Consider the following 19,734-nt stretch of genomic DNA (forward strand, 5'->3'; position numbering starts at 1 on the left):
TTTGTGGCATGGAACACCAGCGCCATCTGGTTCCAGTTGACTTCATCACCTACTGACTGCCGGAAGCGTTGTGCAAAACTTCTGGTACACTGTCTGCCTCACTGCACCATCGATGAATTCATTAGCGTGATCATCAATCTAGAGAAATGTGCAAAGTTTGTTTTCAGAAATAATCATTTTTAAGTTCAACATATACATACATGTACTGTAAACGTATTATATATCGCGCAGGTCTTATTTTCATGCAAAATATTTTACTACGAAAATTTATACACAGCGAATAAACCTTTCATCCATTCATTATTTTATTTGCAGGGATTAAGATTACCATGTGTACAGTACAACCAGAAATTATTGAGAATTTAAGATTGTAATTTTTTTTTTTCACTAATTACTCACATATTAAATGTGAATATTAGCAGAACATAACTCCAGATTCAAAGACAGATGAACAGTTAGTATTTTGTCAAGTCACCATGGGCAGCAATGCAGGCTTCAATGCGGTGGGGCATACTATTGATCAAAGAAGTTAGAATGTCGTGGTCCATGCTGTCCCAATATCGGACCACCTCTTCTTTCATTTCAGCAATATTTGTCAGATTTTTCTTATTGACACTTTCCTTCATAAGTCCCCAAACATTTTCTATTGGATTTAGGTCAGGGCTATAGCTTGGCCAATCTAATAATGTCATATTTTGGGTCCGAAACCAGGCCTGTGAATGCTTTGAACGATGTTTTGGGTCGTTGTCCTGCTGGAAAATCCAAAAATTTCCATAAAACACATGAGCAGATGGAAGTAAATGTCCCTCGAGAATATCTGTGTACCGCTCACTGTTCATATTCCCTTCAAATACACAGAGGGGTGTTGCCCCTAACACAGATATGCCACCCCATACGTTAAATTTTGGACTGTACTTTGGGCGCTGATAGAAAGGTTTTTCTGTTTGTTTGGTCCGGAATTTCTGTGTATTAGGAAACAGCCACACAGAACTTTCATCTGAGAAAATCACATTGTCCCAGTTAAAATTTCTATGCTGTAAGCACCAGTTCAACCTTCGCTCTTTTTGTTCAGGTTTCATGATCGGTGATGGAATTCCTCGACTTTTCTGCGAACCCATTGCATGCAGCTCAGTTCTAATTGTCTCCTTACAGACAGCCACAGTTCCTCTATCAATCATAACCAGCCTTAAGTTTTCTAAACTCCTTCATTTGTTTTTTAGAAACAAGAATACCAAGCCGCCTCCTGTCACCGACAGTCAATTTTCTGGGCCTACCTGTGCCTCCCTGGTGCTCAATGCCATATCCATTTGCAATATTTTTCCAAACACGATAAACAGTGGACAAAGGGATGCCTGTTCTACTTGAAATCACTTTAGCTGATCTGATGTCCTTGTTATAATACTCTAAAATCAACTTCCTCTTCTCTAAATCATCCATACTGAGGATCACTGAAAATGTTGTCTGCTAGCAAGTAAACAAAGGGGGATAACTCTTCACAAACTAATGAAAAAGGATTAACGGAGTTGTCTCTCTTGAATGAAACCAAGCACTTGATAGCTGGTCAAGGTTGTTTATACTAGGAATCCAATTACACATATTCCTAAAATTCTCAATAATTTCTGGTCATACTATATTTGAGCCAGAAATAGCAATCAGCTGTGCACACGTATCCCGGCGATCAAGTTCAAACATGCACAATAATATATCGGGACGAATATAGTATATATATATAGCTCATGGGGTATACTTGGGGACCTGTTGTATCTGTGATCCCCAAGGGGTGTCATGTTGCTAGGAGACAAGTTTGGGTTACTAAGGACCTGTTGTGTCTGTGATCCCCATGGGGTGTCATGTTGCTAGGAGACAAGCATGGAGTACTGGGGATTTGTTGTATCTGTGATCCCATGGGGTGTCATGTTGCTAGGAGACAAGCATGGTGTACTGGGGACCTGTTGTATCTGTGATCCCATGGGGTGTCATGTTGCTAGGAGACAAGCATGGTGTACTGGGGATCTGTTGTGTCTGTGATCCCCATGGGGTGTCATGTTGCCAGGAAACAAGCATGGAGTACTGGGGACCTGTTGTGTCTGTGATCCCATGGGGTGTCATGTTGCTAGGAGACAAGCTTGGTGTACTGGGGACCTGTTGTATCTGTGATCCCATGGGGTGTCATGTTGCTAGGAGACAAGCATGGTGTACTGGGGACCTGTTGTGTCTGTGATCCCTGTTGTGTCTGATCCCATGGGTTGTCATGTTGCCAGGAGACAAGCTTGGTGTACTGGGGATCTGTTGTATCTGTGATCCCATGGGGTGTCATGTTGCTAGGAGACAAGCTTGGTGTACTGGGGACCTGTTGTATCTGTGATCCCATGGGGTGTCATGTTGCTAGGAGACAAGCATGGTGTACTGGGGATCTGTTGTGTCTGTGATCCCATGGGGTGTCATGTTGCTAGGAGACAAGCTTGGTGTACTGGGGACCTGTTGTGTCTGTGATCCCATGGGGTGTCATGTTGCTAGGAGACAAGCTTGGTGTACTGGGGACCTGTTGTGTCTGTGATCTGTGATCCCATGGGGTGTCTGTGTTGTGTAGGAGACAAGCATGGTGTACTGGGGACCTGTTGTGTCTGTGATACCATGGGGTGTCATGTTGCTAGGAGACAAGCTTGGTGTACTGGGGACCTGTTGTGTCTGTGATCCCCATGGGGTGTCATGTTGCTAGGAGACTAGCTTGGTGTACTGGGGACCTGTTGTATCTGTGATCCCATGGGGTGTCATGTTGCTAGGAGACAAGCTTGGTGTACTGGGGACCTGTTGTATCTGTGATCCCATGGGGTGTCATGTTGCTAGGAGACAAGCTTGGTGTACTGGGGACCTGTTGTGTCTGTGATCCCATGGGGTGTCATGTTGCCAGGAGACAAGCATGGTGTACTGGGGACCTGTTGTGTCTGTGATCCCATGGGGTGTCATGTTGCTAGGAGACAAAGCATGAGATGTCATGCTAGGAGACAAGCTTGGTGGGGACCTGTTGTGTCTGTGATCCCATGGGGTGTCATGTTGCTAGGAGAGCTGTTGTGTGGGATCTGTTGTATCTGTGATCCCATGGGATGTCATGTTGCTAGGAGACAAGCTTGGTGTACTGGGGACCTGTTGTATCTGTGATCCCATGGGGTGTCATGTTGCTAGGAGACAAGCATGGTGTACTGGGGACCTGTTGTGTCTGTGATCCCATGGGGATGTCATGTTGCTAGGAGACAAGCTTGGTGTACTGGGGACCTGTTGTGTCTGTGATCCCATGGGGTGTCATGTTGCTAGGAGACAAGCATGGTGTACTGGGGATCTGTTGTGTCTGTGATCCCATGGGGTGTCATGTTGCTAGGAGACTAGCTTGGTGTACTGGGGACCTGTTGTGTCTGTGATCCCATGGGGTGTCATGTTGCTAGGAGACAAGCATGGTGTACTGGGGATCTGTTGTATCTGTGATCCCATGGGATGTCATGTTGCTAGGAGACAAGCTTGGTGTACTGGGGACCTGTTGTGTCTGTGATCCCATGGGGTGTCATGTTGCTAGGAGACAAGCTTGGTGTACTGGGGACCTGTTGTATCTGTGATCCCATGAGATGTCACGTTGCTAGGAGACAAGCTTGGTGTACTGGGGACCTGTTGTGTCTGTGATCCCATGGGGTGTCGTGTTGCTAGGAGACTCACGTTGTGTGACATCCGGTCTCCTCCTTCCCTCAGACACTCCAGGATCTGCCGCTCCAATGTTGACAGCCTCACGTCTCCTGTAACCACCATGACAACAGAAACTCTAAACAACTGGCCAAGGCACAAATACATCATCAGGATGGAACCCGATCAACCAATCTTTGGGTGCATATATGTGTTTGGTTACATTCAGTTTGCTGATATTCACATTAAATCCCATTAGAATCCTATTGTGACTTCATCAATTGTTAGCCGCCTCCGTGGTGTAGTGGTTAGTGCATCCGCCCTGAGAGTGGAAGGTCACAGGTTTGATTCCCACCTGGCGCTCGGCATGAATGGGTGCAACAAGGACTGGTCTGCTCGGAGTCTGAGTATACTGTGTCTGAGTGGGGTATTCAACAACTCTTATGATCTTCATTACCTAATACAGATCAGCTTCATAACAAAATACAGCACAGCATGGCCAGGATATTTGTCACTATTTTGAAAGAAGCAGCTGAACAGTTAAAACTTCAACATATATGTTTCAGGTCATCAAGCATCCGACAGTCATCTTTTTGTTTCTCATAAATAAAGAGGTAAATTAATTTTTAGGGTATTTTTTAACAATTTTTTTTTTTTTAAAAGAACCCCTAGATGATCAACTTGTCGGTCCCCAAAAGTGGGGTTGCACACTAAAAACAAAAAAACTCCACAAAAGCCTCACCTCTGCCTGGTGCACCCCCTACAGCACCCTCTGCTTCTTGTGACCGATGAGACTCGCTCTCTGATGACAAGTTGTCACCAATCTCTATCAGCTTCTTCACAATCTTGTCTATAGCCTCATCCTTGTCAGCGGGCGAGTCAGTCGGAGAGTCAACATCGTCTGAAACAATATCACAAAAACTGATACTTCTCTTCAATTCACCAATACCCAAACTAGGCTAAAGCTATGGAAAATAGTTTACACTGATATGATTTTTCTGTACACACATATAAATTGTTGGTACATGGTCATCACTGTGTGTCCATCAGTCCATTATCATGTCGTCACAATAACAAATACTGGTCCACTTTATTGAAATTTTGTGCCTTTGCCTAAACTTCCACCATAACAAAATTAGTGACACTTCAATTTTCAAAACAAATTTCAAACCCCGTACATCCTTGTACACCAGAAGAAGCTATACAGATGGATTCTCACCCATTTCATCTTGCGGGCCCGCGTTACCGTCAATTTCAATAGAAGTTTGTGGCAGAATCTTCATCTTTTCATGGGTGTGTGTAGTCACATGACACTCCCACAATCCATCATCGGCGATTGTCACACATTTCCTATCTATGTCAACACTGGATTCAATTACGGCACCTTCTAAACATGAAGGTGGATTTGGAGGTGCCATATTTGGGAATAAACCTTTGTCACCGTGGGCACCATAAACACGGATTGTTCTTGGTGCCGAGTGATCTGTACTCTGCGATACCAAATAATCAGTCCTTGTTTGTCGCTGACCTGCAGAGTCTCCATGCTTGATGCCATGAGCTTTCTTGTCTTTTGATTCCGGTGTTTTTGAACTGCTTCTTGACCTATGGCCTCCCTCCGCTGCCAGGTTTCTGTCTGGTGTTGATATGCTCCGTGAGTAGGACCGCTCTCGTTCACTGGAATCTACTGGTTCAGCAGACTTTGATTCTGGTAAAGAGATACGCATCGTAGAGACATGATACTTGTTATCATTGTTAAACAGGTCCTGAAAGTATCACAAAGTAAATCTGACGTATAAACACATTCTAAGATTTACAAAAGTCTAGAAAAAGAATCTTACCATGATCTCAACCTTTGCTGATTGATGCACGTCAAAATATATAAGAAACAGACACATTTGTGCATGCTAGAATGTAAACAAACATGAATAAAGGAAAAAATAATTTGTTCTCTAGGCTTATGAGAATATCCATCTACAAATTTTGAAATGTACTTCTTGGGGCAAGCAGGCAGAGGGGTAGCCTAGTGGTTAAAGCGTTTGCTTGTCATGCTGAAGGCCTGGGTTCGATTCTCCACATGGGTACAATGGGTGAAGCCCATTTCTGGTGTCGCCCGCCGTGATATTGCTGGAATATTGCTAAAAGCAGCATAAAACCAACTCACTCACTGTCCTGGGGCAAGTGTGTCCACTAACTGGTACCAAGTCTAATTTTCACTCTAGCCATTTCATGTCCATGTCTATGCCAAATAGTCACAGTCCAAACACAGAACATTTTACAACATCATCATGGTTCTGATAACATGGTTGCTGCTATGGTCGGAGCATTGTCTGTAAAATTTACAGAGAAATTATTTTTAAAATGAAGTCATAATTTGGTACTCTCCTGATTCAGGAAGATGCTTGTCATGTCGCTGATCCTCTGAAAATATTTTACTTGAAGTAAATAAACAATGACCCAATATCCTGGTGTGCTGAGCCAACTATAATGAGCTACATGAGGGCAGTCCGTGAAGGATCACGTCAACACGATCAAGGCTGAGACAAACCAGCGGTTGATAACATGAGCATCCATCAACACCACTGGTATAACAAGTGTTTGTCACTAATATGGCAATGTCCCCCGTCGCTAAAGAATGGAATATTTATAACATATTTACTACTTTATATTTTTTGGTCACATACAAGATGCCTGAAATGACTGGTGTCTCCATAATCACTCAATGTTGGCCGTTGACAAAAATGAAGACATTGGGTGCAATATTTTATGAGATATCATGTTAACAAGAATCGGGACGTACGGATGCCGTTGAATGCATAGTCCCCCATTCTGCGTTGGGGTGGGGGACAACAACACAGAAACAAGTGAGTGAGCATGGTTTTACAACGCTTTTAGCAATATTCCAGCAATATCACAGTGGGGGACACCAGAAATGGGCTTCACACATTTTACCCATGTGGGGAATCGAACCCCGGCCTTTGGCATGATGATCAAATACTTTAACCACTAGGCTACCCCACTGCCCCTACAGAAACAAAACAAGGTGACCAGTTCTTAATTAATATGTCTTTAACAACAAGAATGTGATACAGGTCCATACTTCTGATAAAGAAAAGTACATCCTGGTGCATTGTAAGTCGGGTTTAGATAAAATAATTACGTTCTAATAAACACCTATATTTGGAACAAAAAGTTTTGGAGGTCAGCAAGTTAGAAAAATAAATTGGTACAACTGTAATTCCTTTTAACTTGAAATATATAATAATTGTGAAGCATAATATTCGCGTACCTGTTATATAACTCTTCTTCGTCTTCCTAAAAGACTTCGTATGGAATCAAAGAATTTTTTCCCTGCTGAATTTCTTCTAGAAGAGGATGAATGGCTGTCATGATGTGAAGACTTATCATCTGGAATATCCAACGTGTCACCTTTAGCACGCCGATCACTGGTAGATGATATGTGTGAGTCAATATGTATGTGAGTGTTTTTCTCATGTGAAATGTTCATATCAGGTGAATCGTGCACTTCCTTTTTATTCTTTCTTTTAATCTTCTTCCTTTTGTCCTGTCTTTGACTCATAAATATTTACATCTTCATCTCCGGATCTACGGTCCCGATGGATTGCATGCATTAATCTTTCTGTGGCTCGTTTGAAAAAACTTTTCTTTTTTCGTTGTTGGGAACTGTCATCATGGGGTTCATCCAAATCTGTGTCAGGAGAGGAATACCCATGACCGATTTTTTTCGTTCCTCTTTTATTTTTGTTTTGTGAGTCCTTTTCTACTTTGAAACTAGAAGGCATGGTTTTGGAACGTCCAATGCCATTCCGAGAACCATGCAAGTCATCCTGATTTTCATCCTCATCCTCACCTGCCTTTGAAGCAGCCTTGTAGCTCTCACTTCTCCCATACTTCGAGTGATTCGGTTCTGTGTCTTTCAACTTCCTCTTCAGGTATTCTTCCAGGATTCTCTTGGCATCCTGGTACACCTCCTCACTTGTGGGTTTTGTATGGCGATGACTGTGATCCGACATTCTGTGTCTTTTTTCCTACAAATACACACAAAGCAACACTGAAAGGGTGATTGATAGCCTTTTTGAATCATCTGATGTCAAAAGATGGAAGTATTTCTGTAATCATAATAACACAAATAAGATTCTGTCCAACAAATCCTCAGGATCCACAGGATGGTAGAGCTCGGACAAATGGGGTCCTGCTTTATACATTTGCTATGCATAAGACTGATACTAGAATGGTAACAAAAATTAGTTCACTGAGTTAACATCTAGTCCTGCTTGAATGACTTGAATTAAATTTGAAAGCATGGAGTACTGAAGAATTCTAGCACTCAAATGTTACTTATCATTAAGGACTGCCAGTACGGGATCTTTCATTGCCCTCAGCAGAATTCAGTAGTCATAGGCCAGTGGACAAGCAATAGTTTGGAGGACTGCGGTATCATCTCCTCATTTAATAATTTATAGCAAATATCTCTGCCAGATGAATATATTGTCTTGCTGAAGTGACTTCAAAGATTTTTAATTATTGATTATATACTACAAAAAATATTTGGATTAAATACAAATATCTTAAATTTTGGAATAAGATTTAGAAAAACTGAAAAGTGTTGAAACTACTGTAAATAATACACTCACCAGTAAATGCCATACAATATTATTGGTAAAGTACACACAACATAGGTACCACTGTACTCTCTACTTTTGTTGATTCTTTTTTAAATCAAGAACGATTCCCATCAAAGCCATATTCACTCTTTACTATGATAACATTTCGCCAAACTAATTCAACAGCTTGTTTTCCAGATATGACTGACAATCTCAGTCACATTGAAATTCTTTGTTATCTCTCACAAAAGACTTCATTTGTCCATGAATTATTAACTCAAACGGTTGGAGAAGCAGATAAACAATAACTATTAATATAGTCCCAGAAATAACATAGGTAGCACCAACTCCGCAGGATTGGAAAGATCATAACACTGTCTATAGAATGTCTATATTATGGACCGCCCCCGTGGTGTAGTGGTTAGAGAGTCCGCCCGGAGAGCGGAAGGTTGCTGGTGCGATCCCCGACCGCATCATACCAAAAGACGTTAAAATATGGTACTTGTTGGTCCCGGCCTGGCGCTCGGCATTAATGGGTACAACAAGCACTGGTCGGCTCGGAGTCAGTATAATGTGTCTGAGTGGGGTATTCATGCTTCACTGCGGCATGGTATCTCAGTGGGCTAGCACTATAAAACCAGCTTCAGTCTGGCCACACATACACATACACACGCATGCACTTCGTCATATGAGTGAAATATTCTCATGCAATTTCACCTCACCTATGTTATGTGAGCCATCCAACATGTCCAAGCAACATAAAGTGGGGACGGAGACTGTATAGACTTACCTTTGTGTATGAGTGGTTAAAGATTAAAATATACACCTCTTTCTTTCAATAACTGAAATGTGACAAAAGCCATTTATAACACCAAACAAGTACCCAGTGAGAAAATGATGTGCAAATGTGTGTATTATATGAATCTTGGTACCATCCCATTTGTTTTGACACTCTTCATTGTTTAAAACATTTGCTGATCTGTCTAGAAAAATCAACCTTTAGCATTGTACTTACTTCATTCATTTTATGATATGGTGAGCACAAATTGATTGTATCTTGTTGACATATTAGACTGTGACAGTGACAGAAACAATAGTTTCAAAGTTGTCAGGGAATGTGGTGATACTGAAGTACAAGTGAACCCCTACATGTCTAAACCTCTGACTGACAATAAGTTGGAGGATCCTTTCACAGAATTGCAATTTAATGTAATCCAAACCACAACATCCAGTTGCAGTCTTGAAATAGTACTAGAAAAATACATCAATGTGTCACAGACTCTGTCAATTCATGTCACTTGTTAATTTGTTACAATTCATAATACAAACAGCTCAGTGATTTATGATACCTGGACTGACTGCTGGTCACCCTTATACATTAACCTACTGCAGGTGCACATAGTGTTTATTGATGATGGCACAGGTAAGACAAATACTGTTCTTGTTAATTGGTACTAATTGGCAAAAAGATCAAATCAATGTAATCTTTATAACAGTAAAAGTCAAGGATGGAGAAGGTTTCTAACACTAAAAAAGGTAAATCGTTTACAATGTTAAAGATATCTAACTGATGTTAACAGGCGACAAATTGAGGTCAGTTCCCAAGCCCGTAAAAAAACTAATTTTCTGGATCTGTCACAGGCAAACAAACCTCTAGATTTACTTATCATTTACTTTAAATCATTGCAACCCTTACAAAGGCTAAAATAGTGAAAACACTCTTCATCGTGTTCAAAATTGTTGGATTGATTCAGGTAATCACCATAGACATTATTTTACATGTAATTTCAGATACACAGGCTCATGGGACATGGATTTAGTTTCCACTTGAATTGTGAATTGAATTGAACTGTCAAAGATAAGAGACTATTACAGTAAACTAACCCTCTGTTGTTATAACCTTACCGGTCTCAGTCATTCAGTGATCAGTGATGATAAAACATCTAAGTACTGTACAATTACAGTCAAGATATTTTTGCTCATTATTGACTCATTAAATAATAATTTCAAATGCATTAACAATGTCCTTTGCTCGCATTCTTCTATCAGACAAGAACTAAATCGGCGACAACATACAATGCCATCATCGTCATGATAATCATCATTCAAAATATACAAATCTACGTCGTGACTCACATAACGGGGGAAATCCTTCTAAATCAGGAAATGACATGTGACCTTCACCTAGGAACTTATTTATCTCCAGAACGGAAAACCCAAAATGGCGTCGTCCATAAGAGGGGTAGGACGATTAATGTAAGTCGATGAAACAACACCCATTTTCTTCTTTTAGTCTATTAATAGCGTACTGATTTTCTGACACGTAATTTCCCCTACGTATTAGAACATGAAGGAGTCTATGACTGTTGTCGGGCTGTCTTGGTAACTACAGATAAGATTCCACGTGATGACACAACACTAACACGCGTTTGGGGGGTAGGGGTATTCTTTGAGGTTCAATGACATACGCGTATTCCGTCACGTATGCTGAGTCTATATCTAGGTTCTACATCAGATCTTAGTTTATTCTGAAAGTTTATCCTCTATGCCATGGACCTATCGAACTGTGTAACCCGTGATAGCAAATGTCAAAACATAAACATCTGATAAACAATGTTAAGTTGTTTACTCAATTTTAGTGAGTAAATATTCCAACTTTTAAATGGAAGTCTCATGAGTGTCTACACTAGATACAAACTGCATTCAATGTGATGATACTAGATGCAAGGCCTATCGCAGCCAAGTAAAATAAATTATGCATTCCATGTGAATGATAACTGGTCAGATAAAATCTGTGAAGGGCATTTAGAAGTGGAATGCAAATTTTATGGATTTCAGCTTCTTTATTGTGAATAACACAATGTTTCAGAATGTATGCTTGCTCCTTCATCAGGGGAGGTCAGATAACTTGCGATTGCAAGATCCACGTGAATGGATTCAGGAGCTAGTGTAGGTTTACCAAATGAAATACCTGAAAATATAGGGCATATAATTATAAGGACCACCACAATCCCCTGAATTTTAAACACTGGTTTTTGACAAAGACCTCTTGACTTTCATGATATAATAGAATATATATGTATATACTGTTGATCATGAAATAAACATATGAGCATCCCATGCATTAGTGAAGGGATGCATTATTATATCGACATAAGTGTATCAGAGTATACCATGGTGTAACAGATTTTGTGCTTTTCATGAAGTTTTGCATCAAGCGTGGTCAGTTTGTGTACACGTGTTATGGCAGTCATCATTTGCATATGACATTAAAAATGATCTCATAATTACAAGCAAAATGCTGGTCACCATGGGGTGAAACTGTCCTATAAACATCAGTTTGCAAAATCATTTGGAACCTGGACAATCATTTTTGCAACCCCTAAATTGCCCCTGCCCCAGCTGTTTAAATATATATCGTTTGAAGTAATGTTAATAAACTACATTTTTTATTTCAATTTTTAGTGGATTTCTATATATTTTGCTCAGACAGCACCATGCTACATCATGATTACTTAGGCATGATAGAGTGTTACGTCTGTGAGGTCGCTCTATGCAATAAACAAGAAGTTGTTATCCATAAAGATGTATGCTTCGTTACTGAATCACCAACTTCCAAAATGTGATCAAACAATTAGTCATGTGATAGTTTTGAATCAGGGTAACTGATATAGATTTATAAGAAGAAATAACATAAGGAAAATATAAAAGATCTTATCTTCTCGACCTAGTTGCTCAATTTTGAAAAAACATTCATTATCTTTTTGATTGCCATTTGTGGTGATATGACTTCTTCTTCTAGACCATTATGGAAGAGGCGCATACCTCGGACACCTGTTTACTGGAAAGGAAATCCTCAGCATAGAGTGTTTCTACCTCAGTTCTGGATGAAGCTCATCAATCCAGAACGGAAGACACCCCCACACCTGGCACAGTTTGAAGTGCATCCACAGTAAGTCAGTTCCCATGAAGTCTGTAGATCATGTTATCAGCAAGACACATTGAGTTTACTTAAGAACAATTAACTTGTGTCTTGAAATATTAATATACATATTCCTTCTTAGTGGAAATTCAGTGGTTCATAGTACCCTGAGGTTTGCTGTATTTGAAACTAGGGACTCCCAAGTCTTAGACCTTAAACCATGGGGTTACGACAACCATCCTTTTACTTTCACATTTGATTTAAATCACTTCATTTACATGGAAAGCATGATGCACCAACCTGTGAAAATAATAGTGGTCACCTGAAAATATTGAACAAAGGATACATTTTACACGGGGCAATGTTTCCTTGCGTCCTTGCACATATATGGAGGTCAGTAATTGAAGGAGGGGCACACTTGTCACATAAGATCCAAACAAGTATTTGAGTAAGTTATTTTATAGATTAACATGATTAAGAACACAGAAGTGATGTGATTCAAGTGAAGTGAATGACCTATATGATTTTTCTAAATACATGTTGAGTGTTCCAATGCTTCTCAGAATCAGACATTTCTTTTTTCCAGGGTCTGTCAGGGCTTAATTTAGGCATATAAAACATGAACCAGTTCAGCCTAATACCATGATTACTTACAAGTGCAACTTACTATTTATGTTTCCATACATAATTTTGTGTTTGACTAACACTTACTTGTTCCATACAGCATGCATGTGATATGTGCATGTGATATGTGTAATTGCTAATGCTTTCTTTGGGTTTAACATGATCAAACTGTGGGTACTTCAGTATTATGTGCACATGGTCCTATTATGTTTTACGGAAGTCTTAGTGTATTTCAGCAAACAGCCTAGGTTCCTAGTTTGTGTTGATGCTTCATCCATCTCATATGTAAGGGATTGAAATGATGGCGCTTTTGGCACCCATGTCAAAAATAAGCAGTTGTCAATAAAGATACTTTTAACAATTCCGACAAAGAGTTTAGTTAGAGATACATCAGGCCTAAAAAAAATGTTGTGGTTCTGATTACCCGCCTGACTCTTGAATTCTGGTGCCGACCCTATTTTTTTTAAGCGTAATGAATAAAATAAGCTTTCAGATACCATTGGTTTTTCCCAGCACCAACAGACATCAGTCATTCTGATAGAGAAAGTCAATATGATGGCCACAAGCTTATGTGAATAAACAATTACACATTGATAAATGTTTTGTTATTTTGTACTTTACTTCTAAAAAATAAAAAATTTTAAATTCATAGGTACCCTAAATTTCAAAGAACCACAACATTTTTTTTATTTGGCCACATGTGAAAGTCATAACTCCACGGGTAGTAGCAGTTGCCTGGTTTGTGGAGTAATGCTTGTGACCTAGATAATTAGGAGAGTTCTAGAATTACACAAACTGAAACTAGGAAATAGTACAGCTGGATAATGTAGTAGCCTTTAGGATGACCAAGACACAAGGGAAACCTCCTACAAATCTAGAGACAAAGTTGAAGAGCAGTCTTCGAGCAGTAGTGATCATATTCATAAGTGATGACACCGAGTTGTGATTAAGTGCTGTTCTCGTGCGTCATCTGTGAATGAATTTTGCCCCTGTATCAGGGTATTCAGATCATCCAACTAATGATAGATGTACTGTAATATGTGATTGTTGTCACTCATGGCAGTGTCACAGAAGTACTGTGGACGTTAATACTAACTGCATTGCAAATGAAGACTTTCATCTGAGATCTGATATTAATATTTATTAGGGCATGGCCCCTTGATTCAGGCTTGACACATTTACAGGACCAGGGTGCGACCTGGTTTGGGCTGGTGACTCAGACAATCTACAGCACTGTTAGTAATACAGTACCACATATTCATCAAATGTACATAATGCATCTGGTTTACAGTGGTATCAGATTATTCTAGATCTCTGTCAACACCAGACCAAGTTGCCATCCTGAATTTATTGGTTCTATTAAATGTTAAAATGACATTGTAGTAGTTTGTGCTTGTGTAACAATATTATTACTATTGTTGAAGTCATGAGTCATTAAGAATGGGTTGCACATTTGATCAAATATTAAATATACTTCTGTCAATGAATAGGTAAATATTATTGATATTAAGAACTACTTTTTGTATTATTGGAAAGAAATATCTTCTGTCATCCATGTACATATAATGACACCATTAGACACGACTACTGCTGTACTTTCATAACTCACGACCACTGTCGATACCAGATGAAACAGTCAGTCCTATACTAATCGTTTATTATATCACCCATGTACATATTGTGACATCATAGGTCACAATTACTGCATTATTTCATAACTCAGGACCACTGTCTATACCAGACTAAACGTTTAGTCATATACTATCCAGTTTATACACATTTCTCTCTGTATCTATGTTCCCTATCTAGAGGGTGTATGAGTCACATGACTGACCAATGACCGGTGGTAATGGCCATCAGTAATGACCCCAGAGCTGATATTTACCTAAGCCTGTTATGAATGCTAAGTCCCTCAAGCTGAAGCTTATGACCCCAGAGAGAGTGTTACATGCTTGAAGAATTGTTAAGTGGGTCTGGAGGGCTTGCAACAACACTGGGAGCAGGCTCACAAGTATTTGGTTATTTCATTACATACAGCTTAACCTTGTTCAGTCAAAATGTCCATCAGTATGCTTGTACATCTATAGAGGAGGGCTGGCCATGGTGTGTTGTGGAAGTAGTATAACTGACTGACTGACTGAGTTTGGTTTTACGCCGCTTTTAGCAATATTCCAGCAATATCACGGCGGTGGACACCAGAAATGGGCTTCACTCATTGTACCCATGTGGGGATTCGAACCCAGGTCTTCGGGGTGACGAGCCAACGCTTTAACCACTAGACTCCCCCACCGCCCCAGTAGTATAACTACTTCTGTTGCAAATTTCGGACTGGGAATCTGGTGTGAGAAATTGTTTGCAGAACTCAACTGACAGTTGTGAAGAAAATATATTCTGTTGGTTTGAGATGGATTTCATGACAGAATAAGTTTCAAACATATTGACTGTTTGCTAACAAATATCTATTATTGTCTTTTCTTATAAACTTAAGTACATGAATCACAGGGTATGGAGGCAATTATTCATCTGTGGCAGAGACCAGGCCCCATAATGGGCATAACAATGTAGAAGGTATTTGGTTCAAGTTCATTAAAATTGATTGAGGGTTTGCTGGTGACATACTTATTTTATGCAGTTTAAGAGTAGTTTGAAATCTTTCATCTTCAGAGCCAAATTGACCTTTGCTAGATTTGATGCTATGAAAACCATGAGATATACAAACCATTTAACATGATGCTGACCTGGCACTAGAATGATAAGTTTATGTCGTAATTGGTGCAGCCACTATCTTTTGATATATCAATAAACAGGGTTATGATGATTTGTTGGGACATAACTGTAGAATCTAGCGGCTCCCAGGTTTAGGCCAAGGGTTAAGTGATGTAACTGTAGAATCCGTCTGTAAAATATTGTCCTTTTCAGGGGTGGAAATAACTTTAAAATTGCTAGTGTACTCCGGTATAGTGGCACATGTAAAATCACTTGCCCTGAAAATTTTTTTCCACTATACCGGCCGTTTTCTTGTTGATTTTTAAAATAAACAACATAATTAACATTGGAATATCAACTGGACACAGGTACAGTGTGATATACAAATATGCTTGCCCGACAGAAAAAAACACTGGACTCAGGCGTCGGGCAATGGGTTATTTCCATCCCTGCTTTTTCCTTTTATATTTGACATACTTTTGTATAAGTGAGATGCAAATATAAAGGTTGAGTCAATAATTGTCAGTCATACAAAATGTGACCATGAATTTCCATACCAGTTTTACAAAAGTGTAGTAACTTCAAGTTTGTAAATAGGATGCCAGCATACTTCATCCTTTAAGATTCATATAACCATGGTAACTAAGATATTGAAGAGAACAGTACCTTTGTGGTATCAGCAGCCATGTCTGTTGAATGAGGTTATCACGATATCTTTCAATCCTTGTTTCTCTGTGTAATGTTTATTAATATACCTGTAGCAACCTTACATGTTTAGCTGTTCCACCTAGGTCTACATGTGGAGGGCTATTTATAGATCCAGTTTCCCCAAACCTATCCCAGACACACATGATGATTCCTGCATCAAAATAACAATGAGATTATGAGGAAGTATTTACATAGAGGAACGGCCTCCTTGGAATATACAATATATCACTGAAATGTCTGACCTTGACTGTATGCTAATACGTTACCTACTTGCCTTAGTCACTCTATTATGGCTTAACTCAAGAAAAGTGTAAAAAAATAATTCAATCACTGATAGTCCATAATTTCTTTCAACTCAGTTATTCTGTTTATGTGTTAAATGTCATCTGTCATCTACCCATGGATCCATATACACACCCATTCAACTACCAAACCATCTGGCCTTTCTTTTTGAGGCATGGTTGCCAAATCATCTCATGTGCTGTAAGTCCGTGCAGAGTTCCCTCCCTTGGACACACCAGACACCTAAGATGCATGTTTCAGTCCCAGTTTGCTGTTGTTACATTTCTGGGGTTGTCAGCATCATACATATTCTTCAGATTTCCATTACTTTGGGCCTTCCTTCCATATGATTAGGCTGATGTGCTGAGATATAACTGTAATACTGACCAGTGTGGTGTTAAACCCTGCCCAACCTATCCATTATACCACGCATGCATCTACCCATCCTCTAAGCCACCCATGCATCTACCCATCCACTCAAACACGTGTGTATCTACCCATCCACTCAACCACCTGTGTATCTACCCATCCACTTTACCACCCGTGTATCTATCCATCCACTCAACCACCTGTGTATCTACCCATCCACTCAACCACCTGTGTATCTACCCATCCACTCAACCACCCATGTATCTACCCATCCACTCAACCACCCATGAATCTACCCAACAACTCAACCACCCATGTATCTACCCATCCACTCAACCACCTGTGTATCTACCCATCCACTCAACCACCCATTTATCTACCCATCCACTCAACCACCCATGTATCTACCCATCCACTCAACCACCAATTTATCTACCCATCCACTCAACCACCCATGTATCTACCCAACAACTCAACCACCCATGTATCTACCCATCCACTCAACCACCTGTGTATCTACCCATCCACTCAACCACCCATTTATCTACCCATCCACTCAACCACCCATGTATCTACCCATCCACTCAACCACCCGTGTATCTACCCATCCACTCAACCACCCGTGTATCTACCCATCCACTCAACCACCCATGTATCTACCCATCCACTCAACCACCCATGCATCTACCCATCCACTCAACCACCCATTTATCTACCCATCCACTCAACCACCCATGTATCTACCCATCCACTCAACCACCTGTGTACCTACCCATCCACTCAACCACCCATGTATCTACCCATCCACTCAACCACCCATGTATCTACCCCTCCACTCAACCACCTGTGTATCTACCCATCCACTCAACCACCCATTTATCTACCCATCCACTCAACCACCCATGTATCTATACCCATCCACTCAACCACCCATTTATCTACCCATCCACTCAATCACCCATGTATATGTACCCATCCACTCAACCACCTGTTTATCTACCCGTCCACTCAACCACCTGTGTATCTACCCATCCACTCAACCACCCATGTATCTACCCATCCACTCAACCACCTGTGTATCTACCCATCCACTCAACCACCCGTGTATCTACCCCTCCACTCAACCACCCATGTATCTACCCATCCACTCAACCACTTGTTTATGTACCCATCCACTCAACCACCTGTGTATCTACCCATTAACTCAACCACCTGTGTATCTACCCCTCCACTCAACCACCCATGCATCTACGCATCCACTCAACCACCTGTGTACCTACCCATCCACTCAACCACCCATGTATCTACCCATCCACTCAACCACCCATGTATCTACCCATCCACTCAACCACCCATTTATCTACCCATCCACTCAACCACCCATGTATCTATACCCATCCACTCAACCACCCATGCATCTACCCATCCACTCAACCACCTGTGTATCTACCCATCCACTCAACCACCCATTTATCTACCCATCCACTCAACCACCCATGTATATGTACCCATCCACTCAACCACCTGTTTATCTACCCATCCACTCAACCACCTGTGTATCTACCCATCCACTCAACCACCCATGCATCTACCCATCCACTCAACCACCCATGTATCTACCCATCCACTCAACCACCTGTTTATCTACCCCTCCAGTCAACCACCTGTGTATCTACCCATTCACTCAACCACCTGTGTATCTACCCCTCCAGTCAACCACCCATGTATCTACCCATCCACTCAACCACCTGTTTATCTACCCATCCAGTCAACCACCTGTGTATCTACCCATTCACTCAACCACCTGTGTATCTACACATTCACTCAACCACCCGTGTATCTACCCATCCACTCAACCACCCATGTATCTACCCAACAACTCAACCACCCATGTATCTACCCATCCACTCAACCTTCCATGTATCTACCCATCCACTCAACCAACCATGTATCTACCCATCCACTCAACCACCCATGTATCTACCCATCTACTCACCCACCCATGTATCAACCCATCTATCCCACATTCTTAGTCTTCATTGAGCCATCCATCTACCCACCCATTCAACCTTTGATCCATTAAATTAAGAGATTAAATATCAACCATAAGTACATTAGTAACTCAGAGCTCAGAAGAGTATGTGTAACGTTTCATTGCACGTTGAAATCATCTTTGTTATCTGAAATATGTTGATCTAGTTTCTGCATCAGGTGCCGTATGACTCAGCATCTGTGCGTGCAGCATGTTCCTGGTGTCCATCCCTGTCCACTGTGTTCCCTGTCTACAGCCTTGTTCATGTGTCACCACCAGTGCTGTATACAGCTATCTCTTGTTTAGGGTGTGATCTAAGCTTCCTTTGAATATGTTTGTTTTTTCAAATACAAGGTGGAAGTGCATGTATGTTTTGTTTACTCATAAGTGAGTTAACTAATTTCAGTAGTTTATACTGACTGACTGACTGATTGAGTTTGGTTTTACGCCGCTTTTAGCAATATTCCAGCAACATCACAGCGGGGAACACCAGAAATGGGCTTCACACATTGTACCCATGTGGGGAATCGAACCCGGGTCTTTGGCGTGACGAGCCAACACTTTAACCACTGGGCTACCCCACTGCCCCTAGTTTATACACCCTAATGTAGGACAATATAGACAGGGACAGCTTAACTTGTCTGTGAGTGAGTATGGTTTTATGCTGCTTTTAGTAATATTCCAGCAAATATCATGGCGAGGGACACCAGAAATGAACTTGTCTGTGAACATGTTGAAGATACAGATGTTATAGTTTAAGCCAGTATATATCTGGCATGTTTAAGTGGATAAGCCCTTTT

At 40.7% G+C, this 19,734-nt stretch overlaps 2 protein-coding genes across 4 annotated transcripts in view; one reads left to right on the forward strand and one right to left on the reverse strand.

Moving 5' to 3' along the window:
* On the reverse strand, window positions 1-16,310 carry LOC124286637. 3 transcript variants are annotated; one of them, XM_046723031.1, is made up of 6 exons: window positions 16,210-16,310; window positions 6,956-7,715; window positions 4,889-5,374; window positions 4,412-4,570; window positions 3,706-3,782; window positions 1-138 (listed from the first exon to the last, which is right to left on the reverse strand). In XM_046723031.1, exons 3-6 carry the CDS (start codon window positions 5,085-5,087, stop codon window positions 46-48), a joined length of 528 nt encoding a protein of 175 aa, XP_046578987.1. In that variant the 5' UTR covers window positions 5,088-5,374; window positions 6,956-7,715; window positions 16,210-16,310; the 3' UTR covers window positions 1-45. The 3 variants fall into 3 exon arrangements, with proteins under 3 accessions (XP_046578987.1, XP_046578988.1, XP_046578986.1); XM_046723032.1 differs by lacking the exon at window positions 16,210-16,310 and adding an exon at window positions 10,428-10,469; XM_046723030.1 differs by lacking the exon at window positions 16,210-16,310 and adding an exon at window positions 10,197-10,396.
* The window catches only part of LOC124286638 (probable 39S ribosomal protein L23, mitochondrial), a 25,347-nt gene continuing 16,071 nt past the window's right edge, over window positions 10,459-19,734 (forward strand). Inside the window, exons 1-2 of the mRNA XM_046723034.1 lie at window positions 10,459-10,547; window positions 12,094-12,243. Of these exons, the coding sequence (XP_046578990.1) occupies window positions 10,513-10,547; window positions 12,094-12,243 (185 nt within the window). The 5' untranslated portion in view covers window positions 10,459-10,512. The remainder of the gene's footprint in view (window positions 10,548-12,093; window positions 12,244-19,734) is intronic.

Source organism: Haliotis rubra, unplaced genomic scaffold (genome assembly GCF_003918875.1).
Source record: "Haliotis rubra isolate DU_JTF1 unplaced genomic scaffold, ASM391887v1 Scf389, whole genome shotgun sequence".
Taxonomy (NCBI): domain Eukaryota; kingdom Metazoa; phylum Mollusca; class Gastropoda; order Lepetellida; family Haliotidae; genus Haliotis; species Haliotis rubra.

Excerpts from the sequence above, each read along its gene's own strand:
- LOC124286637 (XM_046723031.1), bottom strand. The coding sequence starts at position 5,087 with ATGGCACCTCCAAATCCACCTTCATGTTTAGAAGGTGCCGTAATTGAA. Across the intron at positions 4,571-4,888 it reads GGGCCCGCAAGATGAAATGG|ACGATGTTGACTCTCCGACT; the intron begins GTGAGAATCCAT and ends ATATTGTTTCAG. Across the intron at positions 3,783-4,411 it reads AGGGGGTGCACCAGGCAGAG|GAGACGTGAGGCTGTCAACA; the intron begins GTGAGGCTTTTG and ends TGGTGGTTACAG.